The 11547-nt window shown below is 64.0% G+C and overlaps 3 protein-coding genes across 11 annotated transcripts; 2 read left to right on the plus strand and 1 right to left on the minus strand.

Annotated features, from left to right (window-relative positions):
* The first annotated feature begins 217 nt into the window (after positions 1 to 217).
* HOOK2 (hook microtubule tethering protein 2) lies at positions 218 to 7557 on the plus strand. Of its 9 annotated transcripts, none has more exons than XM_034072013.1 (22): positions 218 to 286; positions 889 to 974; positions 1080 to 1152; positions 1411 to 1461; positions 1802 to 1934; positions 2403 to 2470; positions 2559 to 2603; positions 2970 to 3041; positions 3124 to 3194; positions 3782 to 3880; positions 4331 to 4475; positions 5026 to 5109; positions 5632 to 5719; positions 5900 to 5951; positions 6063 to 6110; positions 6196 to 6253; positions 6348 to 6379; positions 6446 to 6495; positions 6578 to 6639; positions 6722 to 6805; positions 6883 to 6954; positions 7238 to 7557. In XM_034072013.1, the coding sequence occupies exons 1-22, from the start codon at positions 242 to 244 to the stop codon at positions 7355 to 7357; spliced, it is 1638 nt and encodes a 545-aa protein (XP_033927904.1). In that variant the 5' UTR covers positions 218 to 241; the 3' UTR covers positions 7358 to 7557. The 9 variants fall into 9 exon arrangements, with proteins under 9 accessions (XP_033927904.1, XP_033927903.1, XP_033927907.1 ...); XM_034072012.1 differs by having other exon boundaries at positions 6883 to 6944; XM_034072016.1 differs by having other exon boundaries at positions 5077 to 5109; positions 6883 to 6944.
* A 50-nt stretch (positions 7558 to 7607) lies between these two features.
* ALKBH7 (alkB homolog 7) lies at positions 7608 to 9669 on the plus strand. Its single transcript, XM_034072033.1, has 5 exons — positions 7608 to 7950; positions 8419 to 8595; positions 8740 to 8864; positions 9077 to 9195; positions 9585 to 9669. The coding sequence occupies exons 1-5, from the start codon at positions 7642 to 7644 to the stop codon at positions 9665 to 9667; spliced, it is 813 nt and encodes a 270-aa protein (XP_033927924.1). The 5' UTR covers positions 7608 to 7641; the 3' UTR covers positions 9668 to 9669.
* An 81-nt stretch (positions 9670 to 9750) lies between these two features.
* PSPN (persephin) lies at positions 9751 to 10164 on the minus strand. Its single transcript, XM_034072095.1, has one exon. It carries the CDS (start codon positions 10162 to 10164, stop codon positions 9787 to 9789), a length of 378 nt encoding a protein of 125 aa, XP_033927986.1. The 3' UTR covers positions 9751 to 9786.
* Between the last annotated feature and the right edge of the window lie 1383 nt (positions 10165 to 11547).

Here is an 11547-nt window from a genome sequence, read left to right on the forward strand (position 1 = left end):
GCTGAGTCAGCGGCGGCGCCCGGCCTCAAGATGGCGGCGCCAGGCATCAAGATGGCGGCGCCCGGCCTCAAGATGGCGGCGCGGGAGACGCGGCCGCTCTGGGCGCGTCTCTGTGGCCCTGGAGGACCGCTCCTCAATGGGCCGCCAGGGGGCGGGGCCTCCATGGGGGGGCGGGGCCTCCAGGGGGCGTGGCCGCCGCCGCTGGGCGGGGCCCGCAGGTGAGGCCGCTCGAGGCACGGACATGGCGGCGGCGGGGCGTGACGTGTGCGGGGCGCTGCTCACGTGGGTAAGGGGGGCCCTGTCCTGTGACCCCCCCATTGAGCCCTGTGACCCCCATTGGGCCTTATTGCCCCCCATGGGGCCCTGTGATCCCCCTATTGACCCCCCCATTGAGCCCTATGAGCCCCCTATAGCCCTGTGACCCCCCCCATTGACCCCTCTATAGCCCTATGACCCCCCATTGAGCCCTATGACCCCCCTGTAACCCTGTGACCCCGCCATGGACCCCCAACATTGAGCCCTATGACTTCCCTATAACCCCCCCATGGGGCCCTATGACCCCCCAATAACCCTGTGACCCCCCATTGACCCCCCCTTTGAGCCCTATGACCCCCCTATAACCCTGTGACCCCCCCCATAAACCCCCCCCATTGACCCCTATAACCCCCGTTGCCCTTTGCCCCCCGTTAACGGGGGGGGCTGCTCCCCCATTGTCCCTATAGAAGCCACAAAGGGGGGGCCCCTGTTTCCCCCCCCACTTGGGGGCTCCCCATTTACAAGGGGGGGGAACTGGTTTATAATGGGTTGACATTAATTCCCCCCCCCTTTTTGTCCCCCTCCTTTTTGTACCCCCCTTTTTGTACCCCCCTTTTGTGCTCCCCCCTTTAGCTCCAGACCTTCGCCCCCCCCTCGCCTTGTGCCTCCCCCCAGGACCTGAGCAATGGGGTGGCCCTGGCCTATGTCCTGCACAGCATGTGAGTACCTGGGGGGGAGGGGGCACACACTTGGGGACCCCCCCACCCCAATGGGGGCTCATATAGGGCCCCCCCCCCATTGAATGTGCCCCCCCCCCCCCCCAGTGACTCCTCCTGGTTCAATGAGACGTGGCTGGGCCTCATCCGGGATGATGCTGGGGACAACTGGAGGCTGAAGGTGGGGGGGGGCACAGGGACAGCCCAATGGGGGGGGGTTTGGGGGTTCAAGGGGGTATTTAGGGCATCAAGGGGTTCATTATGGGCTCTTGGGGGGTATTTTGGTATCCGAGGGGGATATTTTGGGGTCTGAGGGGGGTATTTTGGGGTCTGGGGTATTTTGGGGTTGATGGGGGGTATTTTGGGGTCCGAGGGGGGTATTTTGGGGTCCAAGAGGGGTATTTTGGGGTGGGGGGATCCCATTTGTGCCCCCCCATAGGTGAGCAACCTGCGGAAGGTGCTGCAGAGCCTCCTTGAGTACTGGCAGGATGTAAGTGGGGGGGACCCTAATGTGGGGTTGCCCCTATGACCTCCCCTTGCTGACCCCCGCTTCCTGCCCCCCCCCTTGCTGACCCCCCTTTCTGCCCCCCCCTTGCTGACCCCCCTTTCTGACCCCCCTGCTGCCCCCCCCTTGCTGCCCCCCCCCCTTGCTGCCCCCCCCTTGCTGACCCCCCTTTCTGCCCCCCCCTTTGCTGCCTCCCCCTTACTGACCCCCCCCTTTTTGCCCCCCCTTGCTGCCCCCCCTTACTGACCCACTTGCTGCCCCCCCCTTACTGACCCCCCCTTGCTGCCCCCCCTTTTTGCCCCCCCTTTGCTGCCCCCCCCCCCAGGTGCTGGGCCGGGCGGTGCCTGAGCACCAGGTCCCAGATGTGGTGCTGGCAGCTCAAGGTGCTGAGCCCCAGGAGCTGGGCAGGATGGTGCTGCTGGTGCTGGCCTGTGCCCTCTGCGGCCAGGGCAGGGAAGGTGGGGGAGCTGATCCAAAACTGACCCAAAATACCCCAAAACTGACCCAAAACACCCCGAAACTGACCCAAAACACCCCGAAACTGACCCAAAACACCCCGAAACTGACCCAAAACTGACCCAAACAGCCCCAAAACTGACCCAAAACACCCCGAAACTGACCCAAACAGCCCCAAAACTGACCCAAAACAGCCTGAAACTGTCCCAAAAACACTCTGAAACTGCCCCAAAACAGCCTGAAACTGCCCCAAAGCTGTCCCAAAAACACCCCCAAAACTGCCCCAAAACTATCCTGAAACTGCCCCAAAACAGCCCAAAACTGCCCCAAAAATTGCCCCAGAACTGCCCCAAAAAATACCTGAAACTGCCCAAAGACTGCCCAAAAATACCCCCAAAACAGCCCAAAACTGCCCGAAAAATACCCCAAAACTGCCTCCCAACCCCCCCTAACCCCCCCTGCCCCCCCAGAGCACATCCAGCGCATCCTGAGCCTAGAGGAGCCGGTGCAGCGCCTGCTGATGCTGGAGATCCAGGAGGTGGGGGGGGGTTGGGGGCTATGGGGGGGACGGGGGGTCCTACCCCCACCCCCCCATGTTCTGACCCCCCCCCATTGTGCTGCTGCAGCTGCTGGATAAGGAGGTGATGGAGACGGATGAAAGCCAGGAGCAGGTGGGGGGGGTAAATGGGGGGGGCAAATTATGGGGTAGATAAGGGGGAATTGGGGGGCAAATGGGGGGTAAATGGGGCTGGGGGGGCAGATTATGGAGTAGATAAGGGGGAAATTGGGGGGTGGGGGGAAATGGGGTTGGGGGGCAGATTATAGGGTAGAAAAGGGGGAATTGGGGCAAATGGGAGGGGTAAATGGGAGTGGGGGGGGCAGATTATGGGGTAGATAAGAGGAAATTGGGGGTTAAATGGGGGGAGCAGATTATGGGGCTGATAATGGGGAAATTGGGGGGCAGATGGGGGGTGGGGGTGCAGATTGGGGGGGTTTTTCCCCCCCTCACCTCTCTGCCCCCCCCATTGCCCCCCCAGTCCCGCAGTTGTTCCTTCCTGAGCCCGGCTCTGGAGGGCTTAGGGCAGCGGTGCCGGGAGCTGGAGCTGCAGGTGCGGCATTCCCGGAACCGGGATATTCCCTATGGGATGTGGGGGGGGGGAGGGGGGTCCCTGATCCCGGCTCCTGCCACAGGTGTCTGCGCTGCTGCAGGAGCAGAGCCGCTTGGTGCAGGAGAACCGGGCGCTGCGGGAGGAGAACGACCGGTAAGGGAATGGGGTGGGAATGGGGTGGGATCCCCATCCCCTGTATGGATCATATGGGATCCCCATCCCCTGTATGGATCATATGGGATCCCCATCCCAAGCATGGATCCCATGGGATCCACTTCCCCTGCATGGATCCCATGGGATCCCCATTCCCTTTAGGAATCCCCTGAGATCCCCATCCCCTACACGCATCCCATGGGATCCCCATCCCCTGCATGGATCCCATAGGACCCAAATCCCTTGTGCAGATCCCCTGGGATCCCCATCCCCTGCATGGATCTCATGAGACTCACATCCCCCTTTATGGATCCTTTGGGATCCCCATCACCTACACGCATCCCATGGGATCCCCATTCCCTACACATATCCCATGGGATCCCCATCCCCTGTATTCCATGGGATCCCCATTCCCTACACGCATCCCATGGGATCCCCATCCCCTGCATGGATCCCATGGGATCCCCATCTCCTGTATGATCCCATGGGCACAGCAGCATCACCCCCTGGACCATTCCATTACGGAGCATGGGGGGGGGGGGTGGGGGTCGGTGTTTGTGACGCCCCTTCCCCCTCCCCCCCCTTAGGCTGGAGCGCGAGGCGCGGCGCTTGCAGGCGCGTGCTCAGCAGCTGCGCGGCCCCGTGGGGGAGGGGCGTGCACTGCGCGAGGAGCGCGACGCGCTAAGGTGGGTCACGTGATGGACGTAAACACCCCACATCCCCCATGTCATAGGGGTGTCCCCACACCAGCGTCACAGGGGGGGCCCTTTGGGTTATGGGGTGCTCATTGGGTTATGGGGTGTTCTTGGGTTATGGGGTGTCCCCATTGGGTTATTGAGTCCCCCATGGGTACCGATTGGGTTATGGGATCCCACTAAGGTTATAGGGTGTCCCTTGGGTTATGGGATGCACATTGGGTTATGGGGTGCGCTTAGGTTATGGGGTGTCCCATTGGGCTATGGGGTGTCCCCATTGGGTTATGGGGTGTCCTTTAGGTTATGGGGTTTGCATTGGGTTATGTGGTGCCCCATGGGTTAGGGGATCCCCCTTAGGTTATGGGGTCCCCATTGGGTGCCCATTGTGTTATGGGCCCCCCCCCCCCCCCATGGGTGCCCCCCTGACCCCGGTGCCCCCAGGAGCCTGGAGGCGGCGGTGGCCTCGTTCCGGGGCAGCACGTGGGAGCTGCGGCGCCGCGCGCATGCGCTGGAGGAGCGGGAGCATGCGCAGTTGCGGCGGGCGGCGGCGCTAGAGCTGAGCCGGGCGCAGGCAGCGCGCAGGCAGGTGGGCGGGGCTTGAGGGAAGGGGGCGGGGCTTGAGGGGAAGGGGGCGGGGCCTGAGGGAGAGGGCGGGGTCCGCGGGCAGGTGTGCATGCTGGGGCTGCGGGGCCTGAGAGGAAGGGGCGTGGCTTATGACAAAGGGGAGGGGCTATGGGATTGTGGGCGGGGTCTGAGGAGGGGGCGGAGTCAGCGGGCAGGTGGGCGCGCCGGCGTTGCGGAGCTGTGGGATAGGGGGTGTGGCTTATAGCAAAGGGGAGGGGCTATGGGATTGTGGGCGGGGCGAACGGGAAGGGGGCGGGGTCCGCGGGCAGGTGGACGCACCGGGGTTGCCGGGCTATAAGATAGGGGGCGTGGCTTGTGACAAAGGGGAGGGGCTATGGGATGGTGGGGCGGGGCCTGAGGGAAGGGGCGTGGTCAGCGAGAAGGGGGCGCGGTCTGCAGGCGGGTGGGAGCGCCCGGGTTGCCGGGCTGTGGGATAGGGGGCGTGGTTTATGGTAAATGGGAGGGGCTAAGGGTTGGTGGGCGTGGCCTGGGTCAGCGCTGGCCCCGCCCAGGTGGAGGAGCTGAGGGCAGAGCGGTGGCAGCACCAGTTCTGCTGCCTGCAGGAGCGGTACCAGGCGCTGAGCGAGGAGAAGGAGGTGGGGGCACCACCAGGGACTCCCCCATACACCCCTCATGGACCCCTCACTGACACCCCATAGACCTCTTATTGACACCCAAGGACCCCCCTATAGACACCCCATGGACCCCTCACTGACACACTATAGACCCCTCATTGATACCCCCATAGACCCCCCCATAGACACCACATAGACCATTCATTGACCCCCCCGTAGACACCCCATGGACCCCTCACTGACACCCCATAGACCCCTCATGGACCCCTCATTGAACCCCCATAGACACCCGACAGACTCCCCCCATAGACCTCTCATTGAACCCCCCCATGGACCCCTCCATATCCCTCGGTGTCCCCCTCCATGGACCCCTCATTGATCTCCCCATAGACCTCTCATTGACCCCCCTATATCCCTGGGTGTCCCTCCCATACACCCCTCATTGACCCCCCCATGGACCCCTCATTGAACCCCCACCATGGACACCTCATTGACCCCCCCATAGACCCCTCATTGCCCCCCATATCCCTGCTGCCCCCCCAGCGCCTGCAGGAGGAGCGGGATGCGCTGCGTGAGGCCAATGAGGAGCTTCGCTGTGCCCAGCTGCAGCAGAGCTGCCTGCACCAGGCAGGTGGGTGCCCCCCCCCAATCCCAATGGACCCCCCCAATCCCAATGGACCCTAATACAAGCCATCAGAGAATCCCCATTTAGCCCCATGGGCGCTGGGAGGAACCAATGGCTGGGGGGGGGGGGGGCTCAGGGTGTATTTGGGGGGTGTCACCTCCAACCACCCCCCCCCCCAATACATAGATGGGGCCTTGGTTGGGAGCCTGGCGGCTGAGCTCATCCCTGCGGAGCTGAGGTGGGTATGGGGGGGGGTTTAACCTCGTCTATGGGACCCCCCCTCTATCTATGGGACCCCCCCCAAGTTTGGGGTCCCCCCTTCACCCCCTTTAACTCCCCCCCCCACCAGGAACACGGTGATGCGGCTCCAAAGGGAGAACCGGCGGCTGCAGGAGAGGTGGGGACAAGGGGGGGGGCACAGGGACCCCAATACCCCCCTAATGCCCCCCTGCATCCCTAATGCCCTCCCCCCCCCCCCCCAGGCTGGAGGCCACAGCGGTGACCCCTCTCCACTCAACACAGGGGGACTCCCAAGCAGAGGTGAGTGATGGGAGGGGGGGGTTATTTGCATGGGGGGGGGCTCTTATTGCCCCCCCCCCATATCCCCTTTCTCATCCCCTTATTCCCCCCCCAGTTTCTGCTGCTGGATGAGACCATTGATTACCTGTAAGTATTGGGGGGGGGACACACAGAGGGGGGGGCAGCTTGTCCCTTTGTGTGTGTCCCCCATAGGGATGAGCTCCAAGGGGACGAGGACCTGGACCCACACAAGGACAGCAGTGGTGAGAGGGGGTCCTGATGGGGGGGGGGGGCACAGGGAGGCCTTGCCCCCCCCCCCATTGTGTGATTCCCCCACCCCCATAGGGTCTCAGTGTGTGAAGGGGCTGCAGCAGCACCAATGGGGTCACAGCGGGGGGGGACAGAAGGTAAGTACATGGAGGGGGGGGCTTGGAAACCCATTGGGGTACATGGAGGGGGGGTCCTACAATGCCCCCCCCCCCCTTGCAGGTGCTGGACTCCCCCCTGGCCCCCGAGCTCCAAACCCTCCGGAACCAGTTACAGGAGAAGGAGGCATTGATCCGGTACCTGGAGGTGATGGGGGGGGAATGGGGGGGTAATGGGGGGGTGATGGGGGGTCCCCATCTTCCATTGCCCCCCCCCCCCCACAGGGTGACTGGGAGCGGAGCCGGGCGCAGCGGGAGCGGGAGGAGCGGCTGCTGGTGACTGCCTGGTACAACATGGTGAGGGGGGGCATGGACACCCTATGGGGGGGTCAGTAACACACTATGGGGGGTCATAGATACACTATGGGGGGTCATGGACATCCTATGGGGGATCATAGATATTCTATGGGGGGGTCATAGATACACTATGGGGGGTCATAGACATCACAGGCTCCTTATTAGTGGGGGGCTCCATGGGAGGGTCATTAACGAATGGGGGTGCTCACTAAATGCTATGGGGGTGCCCCCCACCCCCTGTATTTGGGGGGGGTCCCCACTCACCCCATTCCCCCCCCCACAGGGCCTGGCTCTGCAGCAGCAGCAGGAGGAGGAGGGGGGGGGGCAGCAGCGGGGCCCCCCCGGGGGGGCTCATTCATTCCTGGCTCGGCGCCCCCCCCACGGCCGCCCCCCCACCCGTTAATGGGGGGCCCAACCATTGAATTGGGGGGGGGGGGGAGAACACACACAGCCCCTCCCCCCCCTTTTCCCCTGGGCTGGTCCCATTGTGGAACCTCCCCCCCCATTTTGGGAGGGGCTTTTAGTTCTTTCCTACCCCTTTTCTATGGGGGGGGTCCTGTTGTGCCCCCCCCAAAGCGGTTCAATAAAGTCACGTGACTTAAAGAGGGAGGGGCATCGCTCGCCAGGGGGCTCTGTGGCTCCTCCCACCCGCCAGGGGGCGCGCTCGCCCTCCGCCTCTATCCCGTCATGCTCCGCGCGGGGGGCCGCTTATGGCGGCGCCCGTGGGCCGCGGCCTACCGGGCCGCGGCGGGGCCTGGGCCTGGATTCGGTGCCGGTACCGGCGGTGATGGAGGACGGGAGGAGCCGGAACCGGAGCTGCCCCTGCCGGAGGAGCCGCAGCTGCTCCGGGCATCCAGCCCCGAGGTGCGGCAGCGGCTCCGGGGCCTGGCCGTGGTTTGCGGCCGGTTCGTGAGCGCTGAGGAGGAGGAGGAGCTGCTGAGGGAGCTGGAACCGGAGCTGAGCAGGGGACGGTACCAGAGGGAGCACTGGGACAAGGTGGGCGGGGATAAGGGGGTACGGGGGGTCAGGGGTCACATGGGGGGATCACGGGGTGGGGGGGGTCTATGGGGTAACATGGGGTCACAGGGGGGTCACGGGGTGGGGGTTCCAAGGGGTCACATGGGCTCAGAGGTTACGGGGGGGTCACGGGGTGGGGTGAGTCTATGGGGTCATATGGGATTAGGGGTCACAAGGGGGTCTAAGGGGTCACATGGGCTCGGAGGTCACGGGGGGTCAAGGGGGAGGGGGAGTGTCTAGGGGGTCACATGGGTTCAGGTGTCATAGTGGGGTCAAGGGATGGGTGGGGTTTAAGGGGTCACATGAGTTCAGAGGCCTTGGGGGTTTCTAAGGGGTCACATGGGCTCAGGGGTCACAAGGGGGGTCACATAATGGGGGGGTCTAAGCTTTCACTTGTGTGTCAGGGGTCAACTCGAGGTCAAAGTTAATACCCCCCTCCCCCCCCAGGCCATCTGCGGCTATCGCGAGACCGAGCGCGCACTCCGGGGGGGGGCGGGGCGGGCGCTGCTCCTGCGCGTGGCCGACGCCGCCTTCCCCCCCCCCGCGCGGCCCCCGCAACCCCTCGTGCACGTGCTCGACCTCCAGCCGCGCGGTCACGTGCGCCCCCACGTGGACAGCGTCAAGGTGCGGTGTGGGGGGGGGGCGTGGGAGAGATCCCTATTGGTTTCTATGGGGCTCTGGGAGGAGGAGGGGGGGGGGTTCAGGGCTCTATGGGGGGTAATGGGGGTCCCAACCCCCCCCCCCACTTTGTGCCCCTCTCCCCCCCAGTTCTGTGGCTGCACCATCGCGGGGGTGTCCCTGCTGTCCCCCAGTGTCCTGCGCCTCGTGTGCTGCCGGCAGCCCCAGGACCGCATGGACCTGCTCCTGGAGCCCGGATCGCTCTATGTGCTGCGGTCAGTGCTGGGGACCCCCCATTAACACCCCCCCATTGACACCCCCATTGACACCCCCTCATTGACACCTCCCATTGACACCCCCATTGACCACCCCATTGAGACACCCCATTAACACCCCACCATTGACACCCCCATTGACACCCCCCATTGACACCCCATTGACACCCCCCATTGACACCCCATTGACACCCCCCATTGACACCCTGTAGTGGGGCTGCCCGCTATGAGTTCACCCATGAGATCCTGCCCGATGCTGAGTCCTGGTTTGGGGAGCGCCGGGTACCAAGGGGCCGCAGGATCTCCATCATCTACCGCAACAGCCCCCCCGGTGAGCCCCCCCCCCCACCCGGCACCCCAAAAACCCCCTTGGGACACCTAAAACACCCCCTTGGGACCCCAATACAACCCCTTGGGACGCCTAAAATAAACCCCTGTGGAACCCCTAAAACACCCGCCCGAGACAACCAAAACACCCCCTTGGGATCTCCAACCACCCCCTTGGGACCCCCAGAACACCCTCCTGGGACCCCAAACACCCCCTTGGGACCCCAAACACCCCCTTGGGACCTCGAACACCCTCTTTGGACCTCAAAACACCCTTTCAGGACCCCCAAACAACCCCTTGGGACACCCAAAACCCACCCTTGGGACACCCTGCACCCCCCCCCCCCTTTCCCAATTCCCCCCTCACCCCCCATAACCCCTCTTTCCCCCCAGACACAGCTCCGTCTCCTCTCAGCGACCTCCCTGCCTTTATTCCGGATGGAGCCCCCCAAACCCCCCCCCGCACCCCACAATAAACCCCTCCCCCCCCTTCCCCAGCGCATTGCGGGGCTGGGTCCGGGGGGGGGGCGTGGTTTACGCTACGGGGGCGGGGCTTAGGCCGAAGGGGCGTGGTTTAAGCGGCAGGGGGCGTGGCTCACCCCACACAGCGACACCCAGCGGCCGACACCTGGCGCAGGCGGTGCCAGCGCATGCGCTCATCGAGGAAGGCGGCGTCCTCCAAGCGGGCGGGGCGGCAGCAGGGGGCGCCGAGCGCGGCGGGGGCCACACGTGACAGCGCCATCACGTGGTTGGAGGGAGGAGCGGCGGCGCAGCCCCCCCCGCAGTAACGGAACTCGATGGTCTCGTCCGAGGGGTAGCCCAGGCCCAGGTCGCGCACGCGCACGCGGAGGCTGCGGAGGGCGCAGTGCGCAGGTGCGGAGGGGGGGGTGGAGGTGGAGGGGGCAGCGGGGGGGGGGAGCAGCAGCAGCAGCAGAGGGAACAGCCGGAACAGCTGCAGCCGCCTCCCCCCCATCCCGCAGCGCAATGGAGGAGTCCGGGCGCGCTGAGGCTTTATGGGTGCGGGGAGGCCACGCCCACCTCTGGACCCGCCCATTGGGGTGGGGAGAGGGGGGGGGGGTCCAGCCCCCGCTGGGCACAGGTTCAGGGGTGGGTGTGAGGGCACGGTCTGTGCCCCATAGACACTCCATAGATACCCCATAGATACCCCATAGGTACCCTATAGGTACTCTTTGTGCCCCATAGACATCCCATAGGTACCCCCTGTGCCCCATAGATACCCCATAGGTACCCTATAGGTACTCTTTGTGCCCCATAGACATCCCATAGGTACCCCCTGTGCCCCATAGATACCCCATAGTTACCCCATAGACACCCCCTGTGCCCCATAGATACCCCCTGTGCCCCATAGACACCCCTGTGTCCCACAGGTACCCCATAGGTACCCCCTGTGCCCCATAGATATCGCATAGGTACCCTATAGGTACCCTCTGTGCCCCATAGACACCCCATAGGTACCCCCTGTGCCCCATAGACCACCCCCTGTGCCCCATAGACACCCACTGTGCCCCATGGATACCCTATAGATACTCTGTGTTCCCCATTGACACCCCCTGTGTCCCATAGACACCCCATAGGTACCCTCTCTGCCCCATAGACACCCCATAGATACCTGCTGTGCCCCATAGACAGTTGCTGGGCCCTGTAGATTCCCCTTATAGACCTTCTGTGCCCCATAGACCACCCGTGTGCCCCATAGACAGCCCCTGTGCCCCATAGACACCCCATCGGTGCCTCCTGTGCCCCACCGCCACCTCTATAGGCACCTGATGTGTCTACGGATGCCCCCATAGATACCCCCATAGACTGCTGCTGTGCCCCATAGCCCCCCCCCCTCAGTGCACTTTGGGGCTGCCCCACATCGGGGGTTTCGGGTGGGGGAGGGGCGGCTCCAGACACCGAAATTCCAGCGCCGCGGGGGGGGGGAGGGGTTGGCACAACCCTGGGGGAAAAAACGCTCAAAATAGGAACAAATCCGGATTCCTGCCCAAAATGGGGGGGGGGGAATGCGAGTGTCTGTGGGGTGTCTATGGGGCACAACGGGTGTCTAAGGGGCACAATGGATGTCTATGGGGCACAATGCATGTCTATGGGGCACAACGGGCATCTGTGGGGTACAACTGGTGTCTGTGGGGCACAATGGGTGTCTATGGCACATAATGTGTGTCTATAGGGCACAACAGGTGTCTGTGGGGTGTCTGTGGGGCACACTGGGTGTCTATGGGCCATAATGGGTGTCTGTCACATAACAGGTGTCTATGGGGCACAGTGGGTGTCTGTGGGGTGTCTATAGGCCACAGTGGGTGTCTATGGGGCACATAGCAGGTGTCTATGTGGC

Source organism: Melopsittacus undulatus, chromosome 23, assembly GCF_012275295.1.
Source record: "Melopsittacus undulatus isolate bMelUnd1 chromosome 23, bMelUnd1.mat.Z, whole genome shotgun sequence".
Lineage (NCBI taxonomy): Eukaryota > Metazoa > Chordata > Aves > Psittaciformes > Psittaculidae > Melopsittacus > Melopsittacus undulatus.